This window comes from Giraffa tippelskirchi, chromosome X, assembly GCF_054371585.1.
Source record: "Giraffa tippelskirchi isolate mGirTip1 chromosome X, T2T-mGirTip1v1.2.pri, whole genome shotgun sequence".
NCBI classification, from domain to species: domain Eukaryota; kingdom Metazoa; phylum Chordata; class Mammalia; order Artiodactyla; family Giraffidae; genus Giraffa; species Giraffa tippelskirchi.
The window spans coordinates 87,293,824-87,314,982 of NC_137289.1; the positions used below are offsets into that span (position 1 = coordinate 87,293,824).

Here is a 21,159-nt window from a genome sequence, read left to right on the forward strand (position 1 = left end):
CCATCTTCTAACCTTGTTGTTCAGAATTCCAGCTGTTATAATGCACCTCCCTTTTTAAGGATGGACCCGAAACAGAAATTGAGGAAACATTTCTCTTGAGACTTTACCTTAAATGACTGAGCATGTAAGGGTCTTCTCGTGCTTATTAGGGATTTTTCATCTCTTTAAACTACATGTGCTTTATTGCTAATTCTTTGACACCATCAGAAGACATTTTGGAAAAAAAATGTTTTGCCCATGATTCGAGGACCCAAATGCCTCAACTGAGTTTTCCCGCATGGTTCCTGCCCCAGAATCACAGACGTACAGAATATTAGAGCTAGATAATCTCACGTAGAAATCTAACAGTTCTACTCCTGAGGGGTGTACAAATGGGGAATCTGAGAGTAGAGGGACAGTGCCATGTCAAGGCCAGCAGACAGTTCAACTATACCTCTTCAGTCCCCACTTTGCTGTTTGTTAGGACAGAAGCACCTCCATCGCCTCACACTCAGAGCCCTTGTGGATGGGTGTTGAAGTTGGTACAGCTTCTTCCCAACCTCCTGACTAACTGGAAACAATGAAATCTGTCCCATTTACTGTCAGTTATAGCTAGAGCCTTGTTCACTCACTTGAGCATCCCGGGTGAAGCACTCTCCTTCACTGCATCCACAGAGTCTCTAGTGTTTTGGGGTCACCGTGGATTGCTGACCTGACAGGCCTAACACAAGGTGGAGTAAGGTAGGGCAAGCACTTGATGAGCAATCAGGAGACCTGTCTCTCGCCTAACCTGCTGAAAAGCACTTCCCCTTTCTGAACCTCTTGTTTCTCCATCTGGGAAAAGAGGAAGGTGACCTAGAACAGTGGCTCTCAACCTGGGTTCCAAGAACTTCCTGAAATTGTGTGCAAACACTTCTTGGGAGGGTGTATGGAGCTTTCAATAGATTCTCAAAGGAGTCCTATTATGGGCTGAGTTGTGTTGCCCCTAAATTCCTATCTTCAAACCTTAACGCTCAAAGTGACTGAATTTGGAGATGGAGCCTTTAGAGAGGTAATTAGGGTTGATTGAGGGAGCTGGTAAAGAATCTGCCTGCAATACAGGTTTGATTCCTGTGTTGGGAAGTACCCCTGGAGAAGGGATACGCTACCCACTCTAGTATTCTTGGGCTTCTCTGGTGGCTAGATGGTAACGAATCCACCTGCAGTGTGGCACACCTGAGTTCCATCCCTGTGTTGGGAAGTTCCCCTGGAGGAGGGCATGGCAACCCACCCCAGTATTCTTGCCTGGAAAATTCCCATGGACAGAGGAGCCTGGTGTGCCACAGTTCATGGGGTCACCAAGAGTCTGACACGACTGAGTGACCAAGCACAACACACACAGAGGTTATAAGAGTGGGGCCCTAATCCCATAGGATCTGATATCCTTAAAAGAGGAGGAGTTACCAGGTCTCTCGCACTCTCTCTCTCTCTGTCTCCGTCCACACACAGAGGAAATGTCATGTGAGGAAACAGAGAGAAGGTGGCCAACTGCAATACAAGAGGAGTGCCTACACCAGGAATTGAACTGGCTGGCACCTTGATCTTGGACTTCTAGTATCCCGAACTATGAGAAACTTAATGTCTTTTGTTTAAGCCATCCGGCCTGTGGTATTTGGTTTTGGCAACTCGAACAGACTAACGCAGGGCCCATAACCAAAAAAAAGGTTCAGAGCCATTGGACCCACTGGTTGCCAGAAACCCATCCTGGACATTCATGTTTCAATACAACGATTTTAGGCACTTGCAGATTTCTTGAGTTCTTGCTTCGAACAGTGCAGGATATCATTTATTGCAACATACTTCCTCTGCTAATAGTTGCATAACACAGATTTGTATCTATATAAACCCAAAGGCCAGAGTTTAAATCCTGATTCCACCATCTACTAGATGTTTGACTTTGGACAAGTTATCGCATGTTTGTGCCTCGAATATAAAGTAGGGATAACATTAGTGTCTACCTCACATGGCTGTTGTGAGAATTAAATGACATAATGCATGTAGAGGGCCTAGCACATAATCAAGTTTCAACAGATATTAGTAGCTTTTGTGATGAAAATGTAAGTAGCAGTCAGGGTTTTTTGCCCTTATAAACAACACTGTTGTGAGCAAACCTCTTTATACACAGAGAATTGTTTTTAAGTCCTTAGCTGGATTAACTAAGAGGAAAAGACTAAAGTAACTGAAATCATAAATAAAAGAGGGGATATTACAACCAACGTGACAATAATAAACAGGATTTTACAAGAATATCATGACCAATTGTGGCAATAAATTGGACAACCTAGAAGAAATGGATAAATTCCTAGGAACACACAATCTACCAGAACTGAATCAAGGAGAAACAGAAAACACAATAGACCAACAATGAGAATGAATCGGTAATGAGAACCCCCCCCCCCGCACACACACACACAAAATCAGGAACTGATAGCTTCACTGGAGAATTCCACTAAACATTTAAAAAATTAATACCAATCTTTCTCAAATGCTTCCAAAAAATCGAAGAAGAGGGAACACTTCCCAACTCATTTTATGAGGCCAGCGTTATCCTGATATCAAAGGCACCAAAAGAAAAGAATACTAGAGGCCACATTCCCGGATGAATGCGGATGCAAAAATCCTCGACAAAATACTAGCAAAACAATTCAACAGCACATTAGCAGGACTATGTGCCACGGTCAAAAGGGATTTATCCCTTGGTGCAAGGATAGCTTAACATACAAAAATCAATCAATGTAATAAAACACATTAACTGAATGAAGGACAAAAATCACACGATCTTCTCTATAGATGCACAAAAAATTCAACACTCCTTCATGAGAAAACACAGTCAAACAACTAGGAGTAGAAAGAAATTACCTCGACATAATAAAGTCCACAACTAACATCATACTCAGTGGTGAAAGTCTGAAATCGCTTCTTCTAAGGTGAGGAACAAGGCAAGGAAGCCCGCTCTCACCATTATGTTAGTATTCAACAACTGGAAGTCATAGCCAGAGCTGTTAGGAAAGCAAAAGAAATAAAAGGCATCCAAGTCAGAAAGAAGTAAAATTATCTCTGTTGAAGATAGCATGCTTTCGTACATGCAAAACTCAAAAGATTACACACACCCTTACACACACACATGGACACAACTGGTAGAACTCATAAACAAATTCAAAAAAGTTGTAGGACACAAAATCCAAAAGGAAAGTTCAGTTGTATTACTATACACTAACAAAGAACAATTTGTAAAGGAAATTAAGAAAACAATTCCATTGACATTAGCAGCAAAAAAGAATAAAATACTGAGGAATAAACTCAAGCAAGGAGTCAAAAGACTTGTACACTCCCAACTACAAAACATTGCTGAAGGAAACTAAAAAAGACACAAATAAATGGAGAGGCATCTCTCTGCACAGACAGGAATATAAATATTGTTAAGAAGTCCACACTATCTAAGGTGGTTAATTTTATGTGTCAGCTTGACTGGTCCACAGAGTGCCTAGCTATTTAGTCAAACATTATTCCGGGTGTTTCTGTAGGGTGCTTTTTCATGAGATTAACATTTAAATCAGTCAACTGGATAAAACAGATTTCCTCCTGATAATGTGGGTGGGCTTTACCTAATCAGTTGATAGTCTGAATAACACAAAAAGGCAACCTTTCCTCACGTAAGAGAATTCCTCCTGCGTGAAAGCCTTTGGACCTGGGACATCAGCTTCTTTTCCTGCCTTTAGACTCAAACTGAAATATCAGCTCTACTGGTTTGGTTCTTAGGCCTTCTAACCTGGGCTAGAGCTAAACCACTGGCTCTTCTGGGTCTCCAGCTAGCCAACTCACCCTCTAGATCTTGGGACTTACCAGCCTCTACAGTCGAATGAGTCAATTCTTTTACACACACACACACACACACACACACACACACACACACACACACACACACACTCCACTGGATCTGTTCCTCTAACACACTACCCAGAGTGATCTACAGATCCAATGCAAACCCTATCAAAATCCCAATAGCATGTTTTACAGAAATAGAAAAACTCGTCCTAAAATTTAAATAGAATCTAAAAAGAGATCCTAAATAGGGAAAACAATTTGGAAAAAGAAAAAGTAGAGAACTCACACTTCCTGATTTCAAAACTTTACAAAGCTACAGTAATGAAAACTGTATGTTAGTGCCATATTAACAAATAGATCGGTGGAGTAAACTAGAGATCTTAGAAATAAACCCTCACTTTTAGAAGGTGTGCCAGGCCGTGGACTTCCTGATAGAGGAAAAAAATGGCTTTCCTCTCTTTTTTTTTTTTTTTTAAGGTTTAAGATCTTTCGATCAAAGCAAGGACTCTGAAGTCAGATTGCTTGGTTTCAATTCTACCACTGATCCCCATGGGCCAAATGACCTTGGGCCAGTGGCTGAACCTCTCAGTACCTGTTTCCTCACCTGTAAGAGGCTGGTGATCAGTAGTACTATAGTCCTAGGAGGGTCACAAGGAAGCATTACTATTTATGTATAGCACTTAGAAGAGTGCCGGGCACAGGGTCCCTGCTCTATAAGTTGCTTTTCCTAGATTCAGCCAAATTACCTCCCAAATGGATTTCTTGCACCACCGCCACAGAGGTTTGCTCCTCAACTCACCCACTCTCGGAATGGTTAAGCACTTGGAAGCTTGTCGTCCTAGTGCGGGAAGCCCGATTCGTGGTTTTAGTTTACATCTCCAGGGTCAGCGGTGGTGAGCATCTTTGAAGGGGGGACTGGACAGTGAGACTCTCTCTTCTTTGAATTGCCTCAGAGTGGGGAAAGAGCTGGGGGAGTGAGGTCAACCCCAGACTGTCCCCCAAATCTGCCTGCCAAGAACGTTTGATGGAGCAGTTGAGGCAGAGATGTTACAGAAGAAAACGACAATCCCTTTGTCCTCTGGCCACTTAGGGAGAAGTACGCCGACCACTCATCACTGAGCGCGGGATTCCTCTGCCCATTCTCCCATTGGGTCATAAGACTTGTGGTGGAAGGGAGGCTGGCAAATGCTTTCAGCACGTGCTAGGCGCCCAGCGCCTCCATCCTGACGTGTCATCCTCACCTCCCAGGAGACCAGCGCCCTCAGTACCTTCCTGCCTCCTGCTCCACCCACTTTGTACACAGTCAGGGCTCAGGGCTGTGACTCTAACCGGAAAGGGGAGGTGGGACAGGAGGAGGTGGGACGAGAGGCTTGACAGAGGTATACACGCAGCATCACCTTCAGCCACCAAGTCGCCATCTGCCGGGATGGCCTTTGGGCTTGGCAGCAAACCACAGGAGGCCCTCGACCCCATTGGTTACACCTCGAGGGGGCGGGCAAAGAAGGCGCGTGCTGGTTGGCAGGAACCGGACCAATGAGGAGGCGCAGCGCTGGCAAGCTGAAAGCTTCGCGAGATTTGCTGCCATCGCCTGCGCGTGCTGCTTTATGGCGCGCTCCAGACGCCGCCCGCCTCGCATGCCCTGACCGTTACCGCCGCCGCCCCCTCGACCTGGTTGATAAATCGTCGCCGCCCCAGGTCCGCGGCCACCCAGGTCGCGACATGAGCTCCTCAGATGATGAGGCGGCTGTTAGGGGAGTGGGTTTCAGCTCAGAGTGCGGGGAGCACACAAGCGGCCTTGAGGTCCGCTCCACAGCTCTGCAGGGACCCAGCCCCGGCCCTGAGCCGGGGGCAGCGCGAAACGGCGAGGGTGAGGGTGGGGATGGCTTCCTAGATCCTGAGTGCTTTGAGTCAGAGCGGGAGGTAACGGAAGCGGGAGGGCAGGTGCTGTGTGGCCGCGAAGGCCGGCCTGGTTCCCCGGCCGACGACCAGGGGGACGTCCTGCAGCTGGCTGACGAGTCAGTGGCGGCCATCCTGCAGCAGCTGGCCAACCTGGACTTGCTGGGCATCCGCAGATGCCTGTCTCCGGAGAGCTACGTGGTCGGCGAAGGGTCTCCCTTGTGGGCCCTCGAGGAGCGACCCGGCAGTCGAGGCATGGCCGCCCAGAGGGTTGGGGAAGAGGCACAGGCTGAGGCCAGCCCTCTCGAGGTTGGCAGGCTCGAGGCGGGCCAGGCTGGGGGAAACCCTAAGAGAGGCAGTAAGAGTAGGTTGAAGGTGGCTGTGGATCGCCAGCGGCCCCCCTCAGAAAGCCCAGCCGGGCTGCTGTCTGACTCCGAGTCCTCTGATGAGTTCAGTGAGATAGAGCTGATGAGGGTGAGCATTTATGGCACAGACGGAGGACAGGCCAAGCTCAACAGCCCCAAGGGCCCCGGGGACACACCCAAACACTCAAAAGTCCAAGGCAGGGAGAATCTCCTTAACGTGCCAGGCACTTGCCAGTCCTCGGCTCTGCGAGGATTAATCTCGGTTGTGGAAAGGCAGGTCAGGCAGGGCTATGCAGAGCAGGGGGACATCTCTCCCTCTAAGAAATTGCAGAGCATGCTCAAGGAGAAGGGGGGCAGCCTGCCCAGGTACCCGAGAGTAGCAGTAGCACCAGCTACTGCAGCTGCCACTACAGGCAGCCTACCGCGGCCCAATCCTAGTAGGAAGGGGGTCCACGAGAAGAAATCCCTCAGGGGCGTCTCCAAACCTGCCCCGGGGAGAACCTTCCCTTCCTGGGAGCAGGGAATCTCGGCCACTCCCCTGGATCCGGTCACCTTCCCCCCAGTCTCCGGCATCCCGCTGCTTGAGAGGTCCAAGAAGTATGCCTTGGTCCCTTCGGGAGCCAAAGAATCCAAGCAAACCGGCGCTCGGAAGAAATCCATGGCTAGGCGGGCACGGGAGTTGGTGGCAGCAATGGCGGTGTCCGGAGAAGACAACGACCCAAATAGAGACCCATTCCCAAAGGGCCAAGTGAGTAGGCCAGGCCCCTCCTCGCTCCCCCCTCTTCCCCCTGCCATCCTCCCCAGGACACAGGTCTTCACCCGTGCTCCCTCTGTCCATCCCTCAGGGGTGGTCATTGGGTGGCCCTCGGTCACTGGGTCATTAGGATGCCAGATTGGGGTCTTTTACTAGGGACAAACGTTAAGGTAGCACTTTGGGTGTGCTGGGCTGGGTTCTCCACCCTTGGCCTGTTTCCAGCCAGGCTGGGGCTGGAGTAGAAGGGAGAGCTGGTAGCTGAATTGATTTGAGGGGCCCCATAAAAGATTCACAGAGCTTCGGTGTTTAGACACATCACTTTCCTGAATCCTACTTCCTAGCTGATCCCCAAACCTTCCTTGCAGGGGCCCCAGGCTTTCTCAGTGCCACACTGTTGTCCCCAGCTCAGCTCTGCCTGCTGGCCTGGGGCTGACTTAGAGGGAATGTGCTGAAGAGATCAGCCTTTCAGTTTCCTTTCCAGTTCCCTGCCTCAGCTCGGTCTTGAATCACACGAGGTCTCACACACACAGACATAGACATATAAATGCACTGGTACACACAGGCGCACGCACACACACACATCCTTACTCCAGGTCAGTGAGAAATCTTTGTTCTTAGCTGACCACTGACAGGGCACCGGCGTCTTGTCCACGGGTGCGTCAAGGAGAACCCAGCAGCACCAACGTCAACATCAGAGGCGGGCAGGATTCAGGAAACTCAGAGCCCGTGGCCATGAACAAGGGAGAAGTCATGCCCAGAGGGCCTGGCCCCTCAGGTGAGTGTCCTGGGTTTTGATATGGGGGCAGGGAACCAGGGGTGAGGGCAGAAACCTCTGTCTCTCTCTCTCTCTTTTCTGGGGCCTCAGCCTTGCTCTCAGGCTGCTTCTTCCATGGGAAACAGGTGTCAGCAGGGCTAGCCCTGGCCCCATCACCTTCTGTGTGGGATTTGTTTGGCAGGGGTGATCGGTGGCAGTGCCCCAACAGCTACTCTGGGCGTAGACCTGCAGGCTAATAGCGTTTTCTGTGAAGTGCTGTTCGCCCACATTGCTCTCCCAGGTGCTGGCCGTGGCTGCCGCTCTGGGAGGCTCGAACCCAGAACCACAGTCTTTCGGGACCATGGTGGTAAAATGGCTGCCCCTGAGGAATAGGAGGGGCAGGCCCAGAGAGAAGGTTTGGGCTGCCTGCCGGGCAGAGCCGGGGAGGCTTGATGCTAGCAGAGGGTGGTACTGCCTCACCTCACGTTAGACCCTGCTTGGCCCTTTCCACCTCACTGGGAGCCTGGGAAGCTGGATTGTGTGTCCTTTCCCTGTCAGGTGACCGCGAACCAACTGACCATCCCCCAAGACCGAAAAGGCGGCAGCAGCCAGCTGCAAGGCAGGGCTGTCCTCGGGTAATGCTTCTTCTGGCTCCTGGAAATGCACACCCAAACCCCATGGTGGGATCTGGGTCCAAGTTCAACTGACATGTGTGGGCACCCCCCCCGCCCCCCGCCCCGTCCCCATCCCACACCCCAGGGAGGGAGCCCACCTCCTTTCCTCTGAGGAAAGTCTTTCCCTTGCCAGTCTAGACACCTGGCTTTGGGATGGAGGGCCCGGGGGGAGAGGAGGAGGGGAGGCGGGTGTATACTAACCGTTTCTCTTCCTGCTGTGTCTGCTGGCCTAGTGTCTGGTGCTACAGAGAGAAATAGACGACCTTAAGGAGCAACTTGGTATGAGGAACCAGGGACAGAGAGCAGTGGGTTCTTAGTGCAGAAGTGGGGTGGGCCCTTGGGGTGGGTGGGCTGCCGGTGCAGGAGGCCTCGTAGGGACCAGCATTCCTGTGGGGAGGAGAACCTATCACGCCTGACCCTGGAGGGGGCGGTGCATGTTCAGCTGGGCGTGTGGACAAGGAGCAAAGTGCTGTGTGGACTGCGTGCACACTCTGCCAGCCAGGCGAGTCCTAGAGAGCTCCTTCTGATAGGACTTGTAGAGATGCCTTGTTGATCTGGTGTGGCCTCGGAGGTTCTTGTTGGATTGTTTGTGAGACAATTTTTGAATGGTCTGGGCGTGGCCCCGACCTTGAGAGCTGCTGGCACATTTTGTTTCCTTTTAGGAAATGGCTCCACATTTAATTCCGGTAGTGGGGAGTGACGAGGCCCAGAGCTCTTTGCATCGGGGCTGGGGGTATGTGGGTTTCAGGTTGCAGGGCTAGGTGGTTCCCCACGGGGACAGGGGGACAGGCTTCTATGTCCGTCTGTCTAGAGCACCTGTTTATGCCTCTCCCTGTTGCAGCCTCCATGCAGTACCAGGTTGACAAGTTCCGGATCCTTTGAAGTGAGTGTTACACACCCCACACCCCTTCCCACAGTCCTGGCTGTTGAGCAGGGCCGTGGGCTGGCCCTGGCTTGAGGCTCTTCCCTGACTCTGCTGTTTCACAGGTTGAGCCCAGTATCTTCCGGCAAGAGGAGCAGCTGTTACCTCCGGGGCCGACGAGCTGTGGCCAAGCTTGTTGCCTCCTGTTCTGCCTCCACCAGGGCATCCTCTGCCCCTTGTTTTGCCCCCTGTCTGCCCCAGTTTCACAGCAGTTTTTGATTAAAAGGCTTCTCATATTCTGTGTTCTGTCCTCTCTCTGGGGGGTAGGGGTTGGGGGAATGGGGCAAGGCCTGGTGGGGAGCCACTCCGTATCAGAGCCTGTTCCACAACAGTACCTCTGGCATCCTGTGGGGGGCACTCTGGGTCAGCCTGTGCTACCATCCAGGCCGTCAGGCCAGCGGAGCGCCCCTAGTGTGTGTTCTGTGTGGGCTCTGTCTGGCCACCTTGGCACGTCCCTCCTTTTCCCTGAAGGCCCTCTTCTAGTTCTCTAAACACCCTCCTCTGGGGTTTAGGAGTTTCCATTCATTGCTGCCATTCTGCCTCCCTGTCAGAAGGAAGTCATGACCCCCTTACAGAGCTCCAGTCTTTCACCCTTCCCTCACTGCACTCATTGTCCTGCTTACCCCGACCACTCTGCTTTCCTGTCAGAGCACCCTCGATCTCTCCCCTGGCTTGCCATCGATGACCTTGCCTGCATGTTTACTTAAGCAGGTGGTAACAGGCACAGGTTTGCTCATCTTCCCCCTTCCCCTGCCCTACCCTCTCAGTGGAGTCCCTACCCCACCCCACCCCCGGAGCCACCTTGCAAGCAGGAACCTGCGTACTCTCCCCGCTCTCTTCAGCACTCACCCCTGAGACTCAGGCACCAAAACTTTGGCTTCCCCTTCCTTGGGTTCAGTAAAGGGCATGAGGATGAATCTTGGACCCGCTGAACTGGGGAGCAGGATCGAAGCTCAGGGGAACACAGGGGAACACAGGAGAAAAGCTCAGGTTAGTTGCTGAGCTGGAGGTCAGGAGAGGCGTCTGGTGCCAGTCTGGGGCAGAGTGCACCCTGAGAGCTAGAGATGGATGGTCCGGTCCTTGGAGCTTTCATATCCTCCCTGCCCTAACCAACTGACCAGCCTACACTCCTGCAGCCTGGATGTCTCTCTGCCCTTGAGTGGAAACGGGCCCATCAGGCTCTATGACAAGTATGGTTGGTAAGTCTGTGTTCTTACAGGGTCTCCATCAAATACCGTTCCACCAGCCCCATGACATAGATTTTCCTGCAAATGATACTTCCCGGAGTGTCCCAGCTCAGTCTCCCAGACTACTTGTTAGGGCACACAAGACTGAGTCTGAAATCCATGTTCAATTCCCGTCCCTCCCTCCCGCCCTGAAGTTTGGGGAGGACTTCCTTCTCTCAGCCAAGACCCCAGGGCTGTGCCAGCCTGAGACTCAGAGGGACACATTTGTATTGGAGTGAAATGAGGGTAGGTTCTGCCTGACTCCCTTCCTGAAAGACCACGGTTTTATTTCACAAAAGAGGGTATGATGGTAGGTAGCACATTCAAAGTTGGTGCCTGGGCATCTCTCTGGGTGAATTAAAGTCATCAGGGATAATGCCCCTTGAGGCAGAAAGGTGTGATTCGGGGAGTAATGGAAATAGAGCCTGGTCCAGATTCTGTAAGGCACTGAGTGAGCCGAAGCAAGGGTCGGATCTCCTTTATTCAAGGGGTGTTGTCACGTTCCCAAAACATAGAAGGGGGAGGATGCAGTTCACCAAACCTCAGGACAGGACATCCCAAAATGTTGGAGTCGCTGGAGGAGGCACTGGATCCTACCTTGCGATTCTGTGATGTCTGCCAACTGCTGAGGGTGTGGATGAGTGAAAATGGGAAGGGTGGCTCCGGAGACTACCTGGGACGTGGCTGCCCATCTTAGAAACAGGAGATCCCCCCCCCACCTGGATTACTTGTGGGGAGTTAGGGGTGACTGCACCTGAGCAATGGGGAGCCCTCGGGCCCGCCCTTCCCCCACATTTTGACCTTGACTTCCTTCCGGGGCTCATGGCATGAGGTCAGGTGGACAGAGCACGAGGGTTGGGCCAGTCACAGACCTCAAGGGTCAGCAAAGAACATGCGTGGGACTTACTCCTTCCACTCAGACCCCTCCCTGGAGCAGGAGGGCCTGATCACTTAGTTTACAGCTGATCCGGTGGTTATTGCCTGGTGGTGTAGCACATCTCGCTGTTGTCCGAGTGAGTAGATTTGGCAGAGACCTTCCCGCTGAGGTTTCTGCCCACCGAGACACGTAGGTAAGTTGTGCCTGGGGAGAAGTCAAGCACCAGCATCAGCACCACCCTTGGGCAGAGTGGGGCACGGGACTGTGGTCACCAGGGTGAGGAAGTTGGAGAAGCTCATGGAAGTGGAGGTGCGAGGGCGTGAACACAACCCCTCGCTCACTTTTCACCAGGCTCCCTTCCCTCCTCTGGGCACACAGTTCAGACCAACTACCTCACTATAATGTTGCTGGAAACATATACATCACAGGCCTTGGCTCAGCCCCAAGCCTTCCACTTCCAGCGGGAAATCTGAGGCATAGGTTAAAGAAATACATCTGCGCCCCAGAGGGTAGGAGGAAGGCCGAAGCCCAGCCTCATTCGGTGCACCCCTGTTGCCTTTCCCCCTCATGCCCCTTCTCCAGCCTGGGAGACAGTGACAGCTGCTTTGGAGAGCCCTAGGCCCCGTCCTGCCTGTCCAACACCTGGGAAGAGGCTCCCTCCCCATTACACCCCCACCCCACCAGCCCCAGCCCCAGCCCCAGGCCTACCTCTCTCTCTGGACTCTTGAGGGAGATTGGCACAAACAAAGAAGGTAGAGGAGGTGAGTCCTGAAGAGGGAGCCTGGGGTGGTGAGCACAGTAAACTTGCCCAAAGATGTCCAAGTCCTAATCCCTGCAGTTGGCTTGTATTTTCCTTTGCGTGATAACAGTGGGTTATGCTTGCAGATGCAATGAAGGCTGCTACTCAGCTGACTTAATGTGGGGTAAGTTTCACCTGCATTGGCCAGGTTCGGCCGGGCACACTGGGGCTGCCAGATTTTCCACCTTGACTGTCCCTCGGTAACTATCCCAGTCCCTGGAGTGTCCCAGTGTTTGAATGACTGTGGTGTGCTTGATGCCCTTGTGCTCGTGCGATCTTGAAGGCCTGGTAAGTACTGCTCAGATGCAGATGGAGAACAGGCCTGTAGTTTCGAACCCCCCTTTTGTTCCAAGCCAATCACTTCTTCCTCCCTAGTCCTCTTGAGGTATCTGCCAGCCTGACTTTTACCAGGATGATTCACTTTTTGAAAAGGATTTACTATTGCTTTTTATTAAAATAACCCTTCCAAACATAAAAGATTAATTACATTGAATTAAACAGACCATACATATACACGTTGTGGAGCGTGTGAGCCCTCAGTATCACAAATAATCATGAACCAATCAACCCATGTAACTATACTCAGGTGACATAAATGTACATTGCACGTCCAGAAGTCACCGATATGTTCTTTTCTCTGAGGAATCCAAATGGATAAATCTACATACTGCCCGATTCCATTTACTTCACATTCTTGAGGAGGCCAAACTATAGACACAGAAAACAGACTGGGGATTGCCAGGGTCTCGGGCTTGAGATTAGGGGTTAAACTACCAAAGAGAATGAAACAATTTTGTAGCTGATGAAAATGCTTTTTATGTTGATTGTAGTGGTGTTTCCATAATCGAATGTTTGTAGGCACTTAGGTTTTTATGTAAATTAATTTCAGTAAACCCATATTATTTAATAAACTGTAGAAAGTACAGTATGATACCGCAATCAGAGAAGAAAAAGAAACAAAGGGAGTCCAAAATGGAAAAGGAAAATGAAAACTGTCACTGTTTGCATGTGACATGTTACTATACATTGGAAATCCTAAGGATGCCACCTGAAATCTTCCAGAATTCATAAATCAATTCAGTAAAGTTGAAGAGTACAAAATTATTATATAGAAATCTGTTACATTGCTATCCTGTTCATGGGGTCCAATCCCAAAGAAGGGTAATGCCAAAGAACGTTCAAACTACCATACAACTGTGCTCATTTCATATGCTAGTAAGTGAAAGTGAAAGTGTTAGTTGCTCAGTCGTGTGTGAGTCTTGGCGTCCCCATGGACTGTAACCCAACAGGCTCCTCTTTTATGGGTTTCTCCAGGCAAGAATACCTACCTAAATATCCATCGACAGAGGAATGGATAAAGAATATGTGGTACCTATATACAGCGGAATATTACTTAACCATAAAAAGAATGAAATAATGCCACTTGCAGCAACATGGATGGACGTAGTGATTGCCATACTGAGTGAAGAAAGTCAGAAAGAGAAAGACAAATGTCCCTTACACGTGGAACCTAAACAACTGTACAAATGAACTTATTAACAAAACGGAAACAGACTTTGAAAACTTATGATTACCAAAAGGGAAAGGCAGAGGTAGGGAAGGGATAAAGATCCTCATCTGGAACGCCCTAATGAGAGATGTTGAAGATGACATAAACAGATGGAAAGAAAGATCATATTCTTGTGAGGCCAAGCATTTGCAACTAGCCTCTGCTTTCCATTTCCCAAGGAAGGAGGCAAGTGGGCTTGAGTCCAGGTATTTACAATCAACCTCCGGCTTGCCCTTTGAAAGAGAAAGAATAAGAGATACAGGGTAAATAGTCAGGCTTTGTCTCCTGAGGACACTTTAAGATAACAGCTCTGGCAGAGACAGAGGGGCTACTCTCCGTTTGAGTAAAAGAGCAAGAGGTCACGTGTGTCCCATTCTCAGGGCAGGAGAGACACTGCACATGGGCAGAAAGGCTCCTTGGGGGTCAAAAACAAAGAGGTCCCACCCCATAATATGTGATGCAACGTCTCCCCCATAGGTCTCTGGGCTGGCATGCATCTTGGGATAGAGTTGCTCATGCATGTTGGGGAGGGTCCTAGGGCAGGTCAGGTGTGAGAAAAGAAACAGGATAACTGGCCAAACATAAACAAAGACCCAAAAGGACTGCCCTATATAAGTGACTTAACTGCCTCTCACTGCACTCCTCCTCATTAGGACAGATGCCCACACCCTGTCTCTCCAAGTGTGTATCATTGCCTTCTCTGTCTTAACTAAACAAGCTGTTTCTCTGTGTGCTCTCCTACTTGTTGTGCTGTGTCTCTAACAATAAACTCTGTACCTCTTTTTACAGATTTTGCCTCCTTGAGAAATGCATTTTTCAAAGGGGCAAACTTAAAGCCACAGCTCACTGCTGCCTCTCTGAGATCACTTGGATTGGAAGAATCAATATTGGCAGAATGACTATACAACCCAGTGCAACCTACTGATGCTGAATCCCTATCAAATTACCGATGGTATTTTTCACAGAACTAGAGCACAAATTCTCAAAGTATGTATGGAGACACAAAGGACTGTGAATAGCCAGAGCAATCCTGAGAGAGAAAAATGGAGCTGGAGGAATCAGGCTCCTGGGCTTCAGACTATACTACAAAGGTACAGTCATCAAAACAGTATGGTACTACTGGCACAAAAACAGAAATATTGATCAAAGGAACAGGATAGAAAGCCCAGAAATAAACCCATGTGCCTACGGTCAATTAATCTCTGACAACGGAGGCAAGAATATACAAAGGAGAAAAGACAGTCTCTGCAATAAGTGGTGCTGGGAGAACAGCTGCACAGAAAAGAATGAAATTAGAACATTCTCTAACATCATACACAAAAATAAATTCAAAATGGATTGAAACCTAAATGTAACACAAGACACTATGTAACTCTTAGAGGAAAACATATGCAGAACACTCTTTGACATAAATCACAGCAATATGATTTTGCATCCACCTCCTAGAGTAATGAAAATAAAAACGAAAATAAACAAGTGGGATGTAATTAAACTTAAAAGCTTTTGGACAGCAAAGGTGGCGGGGGGGGGCGGGGGGGGCGGGGACTATAAACAAGACGAAAAGACAACCCTCAGAATGGGAGAATACATTTGAAAATGATGTGACAGACAGGGGATTACCTTCCAATATACAAGCACTTCATGAAGCTCATCATACATACATACATACATACATACATACATACGTATATATATATAAAATCTGCCCATTATGTTTTATAAAAAGGGGCAGAAATTGTGTTTCTCCAAGAAGACATACAGATGGCCAAAAACCACGTGAAAAGATGCTCAACATCATTAATTATCAGATAAATGCAAATCAGAACTACAATGAGGTATCACCTCACGCCTATCAGAATGGCCATCATCATAAATGTACAAACGGTAAATGCTGGAGAAAGTGTGGAGAAAAGAGAATCCTCCTTCACTGTTGATGGGAACATAAATTGGTACAACCACTACGGAGAAGAGTAGGAAGTTTCCCTAAAAACTGAAAATAGAACTACCGTAAGATCCAGCAATCCCACTCCTGGGCATATATCTGGAGAAAACCATAATTTGAAAAGACGCATGCACTCAAATGTTGATTGCAGCACTCTTTACAACAGCCAAGACACGGTAGCTACCTAAATATACAACGACGGAGAAATGGATAAGGAATATGTGATACATATATACAATGGAATATTACTTAACCATACAAAGAATGAAATAATGCCACTTGCCGCAGCATGGATGGATGTGGTGATTGTCATACTGAGTGAGGAAAGTCAGAAAGAGAAAGACAAATGTCCCTTAGGGATGGAACCTAAAAAACTGTACAAAGGAACTTATTTACAAAAGAGAAAGAGATTTTGAAAACTTATGATTACCAAAAGGGAAAGGCAGCGGTAGGGGAGGGATGAATTAGAAGTTCGGGATTAACAGATACAGCCTACTATATGTGAAATAGATAATCAACAAGGGCCTTCTGTATAGCACAGGGAACTCTACTCAACATTGTGTAATAATTTTTATGGATAAAGAATCAGAAAAGAAATGGATATATGTAGATGTATAACTGAATCACTCTGCTGTACACCTGAACCTAACACACATTGGAAATCAACTATACGCCAGTTAAAAATAAACATTAAATTAAAAGAAATATTTTTAAAAGTACATTATGAATAGATATTGACACTACTTACTTTTTCTGCACATGGTTTTCTCCCATAGTCTGATAAGCTGGAAGGATATATCACCTCAAATTAAATCAAGTTTGTATTCCTGGGGTGAATCTGTGTGCTGTGCTATGCTTAGTCGCTCAGTCCTGCCTGGCACTTTGCGACCCCATGGAGGGGGGAGCCCAGCGGCTCTTCTGTCTATGGGGATTCTCCAGGCAAGAATACTGGAGTGGGTTGCCATGCCCTCCTCCCGGGGAACTTCCCCACCCAGGGATCGAACCCAGGTCTCCCGCATTGCAGGTAGGTTCTTTACCATCTGAGCCACCAGGGAAGCCCCGGGATGAACCTACTCATGGCATATGATGTATTTCCCTTTTGCATATCCTGTAGGATTCACCTTGCTAAGATTCCGTTTCTGGTTCTTGCTTTTATGTGCTGAGTGTGTGATTGACCTGTGCGTTTCCTTTCTCAAACTGTCCTTGACAGGATTTAATATCAAGGTTATTTCATTCTCAGGGAAATGAGTTTGGGAGTATCCCACCTTTTCTATTTTTCCTAAGGTTTTGTGTGAAATTGAAAATATTTATGCCTAGGATGTTTGTCAGCATTCAGTGGGGGAAGCCTGGAGGATTTCTGTGAAAGTTGCTTTGACTACTGGTGTATTTCATTATGGTTACCTGGAGCAACTCAGGGTGGCTATTCTTTCTGGAGTCAGTGTTGGTAAGTTATTATTTTTTTTTTCTAAAAATTGGTCATCTTTTCCTAAGTTTTCAAACGGATTGGAATAAAGTGGCCCATGATGTCCTCTTTGCCCCCAAATTTTATTTTCGGAAATATCTCTCTTACATGTAGCTGTTGTTGTTGTTCAAGTCACTAAGTCGTGTCCAACTCTTTGCGACCCCATGGACTGCAACACACCAGGCTGCCCTGTCCTCCACTATCTCCTGGAGTTTGCTCAAACTCGTGTCCACTGAGTCGGTGATGGCATCCAACCATCTCCTCCTGTGTACCCCACCCCCACCCCACCTTATCCTCCTGCCCTCACTCTCTCCCAGCATCAGGGTCTTTTCCACTGAGTCCTAACCACTGGACCCCCAGGGTATTCCTTCTACAGATAGCAGTTCCAAGAAAACAGCACAGAACACCCAAAGATCCTTCACCTGGACTGACCCACTATTAATATTTTGCCACATTTGCCATAGTCTCTGTCTGTCCCTCTCTCTGTTTTGTTGAATCACTGGAGTTCCTTTAAGACGTTGCGGTGTATCTTCTCTCAATATTCCAGTATGGATCTCTAAAGAAAAAGATTAGTCTGCCTCAAAATCTTAATGCAATTATCATACTCAGGAAATTTAATTTTGAGACAATACAGTTACCCACTATATGATCCTCACTCAAAATGTCTGATCGTCCCAACATGGTTTTTCTACCTGATTTCTAAAATAAGTTTGCTTCCAAATAAAGGCCACGTGATGCATTTGGTTGTCAAGCGTCTTCAGTGTCCTGTAAACTATAACATTTCCCTAGATATTTTTGGTCTTGCACGATAGTGACATTTTTAAAGATCCAATCCAGGTGGTTTTTAGAAATCTTCTCCAGTTGAATTTGTCTCATTGCTGCTTCCTGTTTCCACTCAGGTTAAATGTTTTGGCAGGAATACCGTAAAGTTGATGTCCTGTCCGTCTCCGCGCATGGCATCAGGATATTCTTTAGATTCTTCCAATTCTATTCAGATATATTTGACATACAGCACTGTATAAATTTAAAGTGTACAGCATCATGGTTTGACTTATATACATCATGAAATGAAATGATTATCACAATAAGTTTAGTGAACGCTCATCTTCTCATATAGATACAAAATTAAAGAAAAAGACAATTTTTCTTGTGAGAAGAACTCTTAGGATTTGCTCTCTTAACAACTTTCATATATAACATACGGCAGTGTCGATTGTATTTACCATGTTGTACGTTACATCCCTCGTACTTATTTATCTAGTAACCGGAAGTCTGCCCCTTTTGCCCACCTTTGTCCAATTCCCCTCCCCCACACCTACCTTTTGGTAAGTGCAAATCTGATCTCTTTTCCTCCGCATCTTTGTTTGTTTGCTTGTTTGTCTGTTTGCAAGCGTAATTGACCTACAACACCATGTTAGTTCCTGGGATACAACATCGTGATTTATTATTTCTATACATTTCAAAATGGTCAGCACTGTAATTCTAGTTATGATATGCCACCATACAAGGGCAATGCGTAGTTATTGACTATATTCCCTACACTGTGCGTGTCTCTTTTTCTATCTGATTATTTTAAGTTGCTGGCCTCTTAAGTTTAAATGCATATTAACTACCCCCCATCTTTACTCCTCTCCTCACGTTTACTGTTTCTGACATCATATTTTCCATCTTTTTCTTCTGTGTATCCCTTAACTAAGGGGCTTCCCAGGTGGCTCAGCGGTAAAGCATTTGCCCGCCAATGCAGGAGACGTGGGTTCGACCCGTGGGTCGGGAAGGTCCCCTGGAGAAAGAAATGGCAACCGAATCCAATATCCTTGCCTGGAGAATCCCATGGACAGGGGAGTCTGGCGGGCTAGGTCCATGGGGCTTCAAAGACTCGAACATGACTTAGCAACTAAACAACAGCAACACTCCCGTACCTACTCATTGCGGATACAGATGCTTTTTACTACTTTAGTCCTTTATCCTTCCCACTAGCTTTGTAAGTCATTGATGTACTACCTTTACTGTATATTCGCCTTTATCAGTGAGCTTTCTCCTTTCATCATTTTCATGTTTCTAGTTGTGTCTTTTCTTTTTTGCTTGGAGAAGTCCGTTTGACATTTCCTGTAAAGCTGGTTTGGTGATGCTGAACTCTTTGAGCTTTTGCCTGTCTGTAAAACTTTTGATCTCTCCTTCAGATCTGAGTGACAGTCTTTCCAGTAGTGTCTTCTTGGTTGGAGGTTTTTCTCTTTATCGTTTTAAATATGTCGTGCCACTCCCTTCTGGCCTGCAGAGTTTCTGCCAAAAAGTCCCTTGTGTGTAACTTGTTGCTTTTCCCTTGCTGCTTTTAACATCCCCTCTTTAGCTTTATTTTTTGCCATTCTAACTACAATGTGTCTTGCTGTGGTCTTCTTTCTGTTTAGGGCTCTCTGTGTTCAGTACCTGGATGCCCATTTCTTTTGCCAGGTTAGCAAAGTGTTCAGCTGGTATGTCTTCACATATGCTCTCTGCCCCTTTCTCTCTTTCTTCTCCTGCTGGGACCCCTAGAATTCAAATGTTTCTATGCTTGACCTGGTCCCAGAGGTCTCTGAAACTGTCCTCATCTATGTTTATTCCTTCTTTTTTCCTGTTCAGCTTCAGTGATTTCCACTCTCCTGTCTTCCAGCTTCTTGATCTGTTCCTCCGTATCATCTCACCTACCGTTGAAGTATATTTTTTATTTCACGGATTGTACTCTTCATCTCTGTTTGGTTCTCCTTTAGATGTTTTATTCTTGCTACTTTTTTTAAACTTTTTAAAATTGATTTATTTTTAAATGGAGGATAATTGCTTTAAAATATTATGTTGGCTTCGGACGAACATCAACATGAATCATCCATAGGTATACATATATCCCATCCCTCTTGAACCTCCTTCCCAGCTCCCACCCCACCCCACCCATCTAGGTTGTCACAGAGCACCAGGTTTGAGTCCCCTGCATCATACAGCAAATTCCCAATGGCTATCTGTTTTACATATGGTAAGGTATGTGTTTCAACGCTACTCTCTCTATTCGTCCCACCGGCTCCTTCCCTCACGGTGTTCGCAAGTCTGTTCTCTGTGTCTGTGTCTCCATTGCAGCCCTGCCAATAGGTTCATCAGTACCATCTTTCTAGATTCCATATATATGCGTTAATATATGATAATTGTTTCTCACTTTCTGACTTACTTCACTCTGTATAATAGGCTCTAGGTTCATCCACCTCAATAGAACTGACTCAAATGTGTTCCTTTTTATGGCTGAGTAATGTTCCACTGTATATATGTACCACCACTTCTTTATCCATTCATCTGTCCATGGACATCTAAGTGGCTTCCATTTCCTAGCTGTTACAAATAGTGCTGCAGTGAACATTGGCATACATGGGTCTTTTTGCATTATGGTATCGTCAGGGTACATGCCCAGTAGTGGGATTGTCGGGTCTTATGGTCGTTTTATTCCCAGGTTTTGTTTCAAGGACTCTCCTTACTGTTCTCCAGAGTAGCTATATCATTTACATTGCCACCAACAGTGCCAGAGGGTTTGCTTTTCTCCACATCATTTCTAGTGTGTGTTGTTTGTAGCTATTCTGATGATGGCCATCCTGACCTGTGTGAGGTGATACCTCGTTATAGTTTTGATTTACGTTTTCTAATAATGAGTGTGGGGAGAAATGGCAATAACCTCAGATACACAGACGACACCACCCTTACGGCAGAGACTGAAGAGGAACTAAAGAGCTTCTTGATGAAGGTGAAAGAGAAGAGTGAAAAAACTGTCTTAAAACTCAACATTCAAGAAACGAAGATCATGGCATCCGGTCCCATCACTTCACGGCAAATAGATGAGGAAACAACGGAACCAGTGACAGACTTTATTTTCTTGGGCTCCAAAATCACTGTGAACGGTGACCGCAGCCACAAAATTAAAAGACGCTTGCTCCTTGGAAGAAAAGCAATGACAAACCTAGACAGCGTATTAAAAAGCAGAGACGTTACTTTGCCTACAAAAGTCCTTGTACTCAAAGCTATGGTTTTTCCAGCAGTCACGTAGGGATGTGAGAGCTGGACAAGAAAAAAGGCTGAGCGCCGAAGA

At 47.4% G+C, this 21,159-nt stretch overlaps 1 protein-coding gene across 1 annotated transcript; it reads left to right on the forward strand.

Annotated features, from left to right (window-relative positions):
• The first annotated feature begins 5,376 nt into the window (after positions 1-5,376).
• LOC145535514 (uncharacterized protein CXorf49 homolog) lies at positions 5,377-9,444 on the forward strand. Its single transcript, XM_081563960.1, has 6 exons — positions 5,377-6,852; positions 7,477-7,633; positions 8,171-8,247; positions 8,520-8,565; positions 9,128-9,169; positions 9,274-9,444. Exons 1-5 carry the CDS (start codon positions 5,377-5,379, stop codon positions 9,166-9,168), a joined length of 1,797 nt encoding a protein of 598 aa, XP_081420086.1. The 3' UTR covers position 9,169; positions 9,274-9,444.
• Positions 9,445-21,159: the final 11,715 nt, after the last annotated feature.

Excerpts from the sequence above, each read along its gene's own strand:
- LOC145535514 (XM_081563960.1), top strand. The coding sequence starts at position 5,377 with ATGAGGAGGCGCAGCGCTGGCAAGCTGAAAGCTTCGCGAGATTTGCTG. Across the intron at positions 7,634-8,170 it reads CAGAGGGCCTGGCCCCTCAG|GTGACCGCGAACCAACTGAC; the intron begins GTGAGTGTCCTG and ends TTTCCCTGTCAG. Across the intron at positions 8,566-9,127 it reads CGACCTTAAGGAGCAACTTG|CCTCCATGCAGTACCAGGTT; the intron begins GTATGAGGAACC and ends TCCCTGTTGCAG.